Genomic DNA, 6,520 nt, shown 5'->3' on the forward strand with positions numbered 1-6,520 from the left:
TTTCCAACGAAGACCTCAATACAGCAAATACAAAGCAGAAGAAGATAAACGTAAACGCATTTGGCCAAACTGAATTCGCGGAGCATTGATAAATTTTCAATGCGTGCGCATAAAAGTATGCAAAAGTATTTTATATTGTGCGAGACACAACCGCAAGGCAACAACAACAACAACAGCGATTTGCACCTTCCACTTGACTTGAGGTGCACAGATAGAGAGAGGGAGAGAAAGCGGAAGAGTGGAAATAGAAAAGCAGCTGAGCTGTGGTAGAATGTGAAGTGTGCGTGGCAAATGCAGAAAATGTATTTATGCAAAAGTTGCAATTGTCAACGTTGACGCAAAGTGCAGAAAGTGTTGCGCGAAATCAACGGCACATAGTCACGCACACACTACTATGTTACACACACACACACACACACACACACACACATAGATAGATACTCGGCACATCAAACACCTACAAGACAAGTTTATGCAATGGAGTTTTGCAGAAAAGGGACAAAGCTCTAAATACACTACGCTCTTAGTTGAGGGATTTAAAAGTGAGAAAAATTGCTAAGCACATTTCAGAGTTTTAGAATCTATTTGCAAAAAAGTTAGCAACTGAGCATTTTTAATTAATAAAATTATATCCAAACTTTATATCGTAATTCGTTTTATAATTCATTTATGTACAAGTTTGCCAGTAGAACTTAAATGCTTCCTTTAAAAATATAACCAACTAAGTATTTTATTGTTAAAGTCCGTTCGCATAAAATTAAATTAAATTAAATTCAGCAATCCTAAGTTTTTAAATATATTTCCAAAACGTTGGCATAGAATAACTATAAAATGATTTCTAAACCAGTTATAAAAGTATGAATATGTATTTATGAATGAAATACTAAATACTACAAAATTACTATAATTCATTTTTAATCAATCTCTAAAAATTCAAACCTCTTCCAATTAAAAGCAGATCTGCCATGCATTGAAAAACTTTTTTGCTTAACAATCAATCAATATTTGATCGACAAGCAATATTCTAAATCCCATCAAATCTATGAAATGAGAACAGTTTTCAGTGCGATTTTTACTAAAAAATATAATAGAATTTGAAATGAAACTCGCAACACGTATACAAAATAAAAAAATAAACAAAATCTGAAAGCATTTCTATACACTTTCCTCATTCATTCTACTTGCTACATGTGTTCATGATTTGTTGGGAAAATGAGAACTGCCAGACTACATTTTAAGCCACAAAATCTATTCCGCAGAGAACTTGATTAGGTTAAGGATTACATGACGCAATCGAAGCCAGAGTGTAAACGTGCTAACGCCCACAGTTGTAATAGAAGAGTACAAAACTTGTCAAGAGTTGACTTTTCAAATACCCAACACACACACACATACACAACACACACACACACACAATCATCGCATGGTTAGAGCTGAAGATAGAAGAGCTCAGAACTCAGAACTCACCTGAGTGTTTGAGTGTTTTGGCATTTGAATTGAGTTTTGCATTCCAGAACTGTCGCTGAGTGTTGATTATGTTTCGCTGCTTTTGTCACATAATACACATAGATAGATAGATATATTCGGTTTTTGATATATTTCAATGCAATATACATTCATAACATAGTACAGCAGCAACCCAGGTGCAAACCCTTTTACATTCTGTCTGTATTCATTGCTGCATTTCCCAAACAAGTTTGTTGATTGAATGCAAATGCATTTGGAGCGGCAATGCATTCAAATTGTATAAAATATTTACAAATATATGTTTACATATATGCATATATATTTATTATTTCTGTATTTACAGCATAAATAAATATATAAGTATTTATATGCAAATCGCGTGCTTAGAGACGCATTCACAAATTCGCTGACCCATTTGCATATAGAGTAGGGTTAAACATATAGACACAGCATCATAATTATACCCTGGAAAAAGAAACTAAAAACTATGCCTATGACATCATTTAAATTGATTCAATCGTTCGATTTACTTAATCTCTTCAATTTGTACTTCTTTTTGAGAAAATTTAAATTGATAAAATTCTAAATGATTATTAAATTATGAGAAAAAGTTTTCAAAAAAGAATATTTGCCTATCACTGTTGTTTTTGTCAGAATTTAAAAAAAATAAATTGTTCATCATGCTTCAAAAATATAATCTTTTTATGTTAATTCAGATTCTTACAACTTTATTTGCGAAATGTATTTATAAAGAATATTTGCCTAATCTATGACATGATTTCCATTGATTTAATAGTTCTTTGAGTACTCAAAATATAATCAATTTATTCTTACATTTTTATTTAGAAATGTATTTAAAAAGAATATTTCTGTTGTCTTGGAGAAAATTTAAATTGATTCAATTGTTTGTTGTGCTTCTAAGGTTTTTGTATTTTAACCTTTTAACATTTTTATGAAGATAATCTAGTTGAAGAATATTTACTTATATCTGTTGTCCATGAAATCATTTAAATTGATTAAATGAATCTCATCTTAAACGTTTTAAGGCCAATCTTAACAATTAAATAATAGTAAAAAATCAATCAACATGTCTAGAATCAGAACTCTAGGGTATTTAATGAGGTTGAACATATTGAAATATTTAAATATAGCAAATTAATACCGTCATGAACATGTTTCAATGCAAATTGAACGTATAGTTTAATGGAGTTTTTAATTATTTTAAATTATGCAATTCACATATTATTTATTAGTGAGCTTAACTTGTACAAAACAAAATCGATTAATATATTCCCTCCATTTCTCTTTCTCCCTTTCTGTTTCTTTATGTCTCTCATTACAGCGGACATAATACAGGATTTAGCAAATTAAACTAATTGCCAGTGAAGAGACATTACAACAACAACAACAAAACAACAAAATGAACAACACAAAAACGTTTAACAAACACGTTTTGACATTAGCATTAAGTAAGTAAATTGAGCCGAAAACACACACACACAGATGAATTGCAGCAATTAAAATGCAATTAATGTGTCATAAAAATGTACTAGAAATCGCAAATACAGCAAATTCTATTAGGTGTCTTCTAACTAACAGAAAACTGAAAAGAGTATTCGATTTACGTGTAGAATTATTGCAAATTTCGACCAAAAAAACAAATTAAGCAAAATCCAAATCTTTAGATTTACTCGTAGAACACTAAGCACTGCAGTGAAAACAGGCATTTAATGTATAAATTATGCAAAAAATATTCCACGAAAAAAAAACAAAAAAAACGAAATCTAAAAACCACAGCGAAAAACCAAAGATAAAAACGCACTTTAATTAAGAAATTATTTGTAAAATACACAGAGTGAGTTGAGCTAAGATCATTTAAATGTACGCCATTGCAAAAGTTTTTTTTCAAACAACTATTTCTGAACCCATAAATTATTTTTCGTTCTTCAACGACTGCTTTAAAAATACATTTTAGAATAGTTTATTTAATGTGGAAGCCATATAAATAAAACCTTAAATCCTAAACTGAATTCAAAATATATTTCAATAAAACATATTTAAACTTCATTTCCCCCCTAATATAATTCCTTATAATCATTGTCTAAAATGTAATTGGTAATTCTATATATTATGTGGCCAAAATGAGGTTGCCTATTTCGTTGATGCCCGCATTGAATGGCGACAAAAGCAAATAATCGTAGCATGAAATTCTGTCTGCAATTGTTGTAAAGCCAAAAGCCAAACACAAAAGCCACCTTTGAGGTTATGTTTGTCCAAAAATCAAAACAAAAATCCTGCGGCTAATATGGAAAATTTACTAAAATCAAATAAACAGTTATTGTATCCTCGCTCAATACACATATACACACACAGACATACTCAGATTGCCGTGAAATGGCATTTTAATTGCATTGACAACAAAAAACTAACGAAAAGCTGGGAAACCGAAGTTTAAATACTCTTATTTGCAGTTTAACTGATTTCGCAGTTTAAAAATGTGCCAAATGCAGTATATAAATTTTAGTGTTTAAACTTTTATTCGTTTAAGAAATTTTAAATAATTATAAATTGTATATTTTTTTTGTAAAAGAAATTTTAATTTTCCTATTTTACAAATAAAATTCAGAAATAACAATTTGTAAATATCCTTTTGGAAAAAATACGGTGCAGAAATTAATATTCTAAATATCCTTCTTAGCAAAATGAATTCAAAAATGTAAATTTGAAATTTCCCTCTTAACAAAATGGGTTCAGAAAAGTATACTTTAGATTTCCTTTCTTACAAAATGTGTTCAAAAATACTTATATGTATTATAAATTCCGTTTTTTACAAAATGAATTCAGAAATGTACATTTTAAATTTCTTTTTTTTTTACAAATTAATTTTCAAAAATACATATATTAAATTTCCTTTCTTTTAAAATGAATTCTCACAAATATAAATTTTAAAATTTCCTTTTTACAAAATAGGTTTACAAATGTACATTTTAAGTTTCACTTCTCACAAAATGAATTCTGCAATGTAAATTTTAAATTTTCTTTTATCAAAACTGTAAATTTGAAATTTCCCTTATACAAAATGAGTTTAGAAATATATATTTTAAAATTTCCTTTTATTCAAAACGTATCCTCAGAAAGGTAAATTTTAAATTTCCTTTTCTCAGAAGTGTAAATCGAATGGTAAATTCGTAAAGCCCAGTTAAAGGTTATTAATACGCTGAAATTGTCGAAAAGAGCAAACAAGGCTCATTAGCCTTTATTTTTGTGCTGGCATATTGAATCACATTGCAGGGTTAAGAGTTGAAGGGACTGCGGGGAAAAGCAGAGGGCATTTATCGGCAAGAACAATGCTGCAGCAAGATGAACAACTAATTGCGCAGCTAATTTCGATTGTTGCATTGTCGTCGTTTATAATCACGAAAATTGTAATTACAAATTACAATTGGGTCGCGTTATTGCAAATTAGATTGTGTAAATGTTGTAAATTAATTTTTGCCAATGCCACAGAAAACGAAAAACACACACACACACACACACGCATAGAAGACTCATTGACAGCATCAGCAAATGAAAAGCACAACAGTTTTCAATTTATTTTTGGCTTAATTGCCAATTGGTCAAAAAGATTTATTAAATTTGCAATTTCTCGTCAAACACAGTAAATGCAATTTAAAGGCATATCTCAAGCAATGAAGAAGAAACTAGCAACTGGAAAATAAACGAAAACAAATACTAAAACAGCAAATTTTTTTTTTTTTTGGGAAACGCAAACAAACCGCAAATATGAAAATCAAAATAATAAAATCTTTTGACAACCCCTAAAAAACCGTTTTTGGCCAATAGCAAAAATTGCAATTTAAATGTTAAACTTCATCAAAATGCCAGACAAACTACATAGCAAAAACTACTAAGTGCAAAACTATTACAATAAAAACAATAAACCGAGCAATAACAAAAACTACAAAACTGTCTGACAACAGCCAAGATAACCAAAATAATGAAATTAAAGCAAATAAACTCTCAGCAGCAAATGCGTTAAATTCCGTTAAATTGCTAACAATAGAAAACATTTATTTTGCTAGCAACATAAATTTATCTTAATTGAGTCTCAAATCAGAGCAGAAGTTATAAATGATTTATGCATATTTATGTCTTGACTATCTTGATGGATTGCCACTGAGTTCGTTTAATTCTCAATTGAAATTAATGCTTTTATTAAAACTTAATATTATCACAGGCCCATTCAATTGCAAATTCATAAGTTTAAATTCAAGCTTTGTAGATACAAAACAAATGCATATATATTTAATTTCTAGAATTAGTAAATAATATGAGCCGAATTAAAGTTCAAACGAAAGTCAAAGCTATATTTTATCTCGTTTCAATAAATTCAACATGTTCACAAAATTTAAACACAGTATTCACAAGGCAAACTCAAAGCTTTAACAAAATTAAAGTGCTGCCAACAAACGATGTCGACATGATTGATTCATATGCAAGTTTAGACAATATTTAACAAGTATTTATTTGATTTGGGATTACTGTAATTCCATAACCATTTGCCAATAGTTTTTTACTGCTGGAATTTGCACAGCTCGTTGCCTCGATGCATCTGAAAGCCCTTCCGATTTTTGCTATCCTACCATGTTTGTAATACCCACCTCTGGCCTGTGCAATCTAATCCCGTGCACATCTAATAGACGCAGATATAATAAACTTTTTTTTAAGGCATTTTCCTATTCACTCAGGCAAAACGGAAAAACAATTTTGAATTCGTGTTCATGCCAACAAAATGGTTTGTAAAATGCGAAATATAACGTTGTGGGTTTTTCTTTTGCTTCGATATCGTTTTTAATCTCCCTCTGAATATGAATATAACGCAAACAAAAAAGAGAGAGGAATACGTATTAAGAATCACGTTCAAATCTCGTGTAAAAAAACTCTTTTCAACTCCACCAATACGAATTAAATTGAAGCATTTATTTTGATGTGTAACTAAGGGTTAATTAGGCAACATGAAGAATACGCTGTACTCATCGCTCTGTTCACGAAA

At 29.8% G+C, this 6,520-nt stretch overlaps 1 protein-coding gene across 2 annotated transcripts in view; it reads left to right on the top strand.

Annotated features, from left to right (window-relative positions):
* Positions 1-4,007, top strand: part of LOC132793285 (hemicentin-1) — a 129,692-nt gene extending 125,685 nt beyond the window's left edge. The window contains exon 10 of one of the 2 annotated variants that reach the window (XM_060803060.1): positions 2,810-4,007. In XM_060803060.1, coding sequence (XP_060659043.1) covers positions 2,810-2,838 — 29 coding nt within the window. In that variant the 3' untranslated portion in view covers positions 2,839-4,007. The remainder of the gene's footprint in view (positions 1-2,809) is intronic. The other variant, XM_060803071.1, reaches the window with a different exon arrangement.
* Positions 4,008-6,520: the final 2,513 nt, after the last annotated feature.

This window comes from Drosophila nasuta, chromosome 2L (genome assembly GCF_023558535.2).
Source record: "Drosophila nasuta strain 15112-1781.00 chromosome 2L, ASM2355853v1, whole genome shotgun sequence".
Lineage (NCBI taxonomy): Eukaryota > Metazoa > Arthropoda > Insecta > Diptera > Drosophilidae > Drosophila > Drosophila nasuta.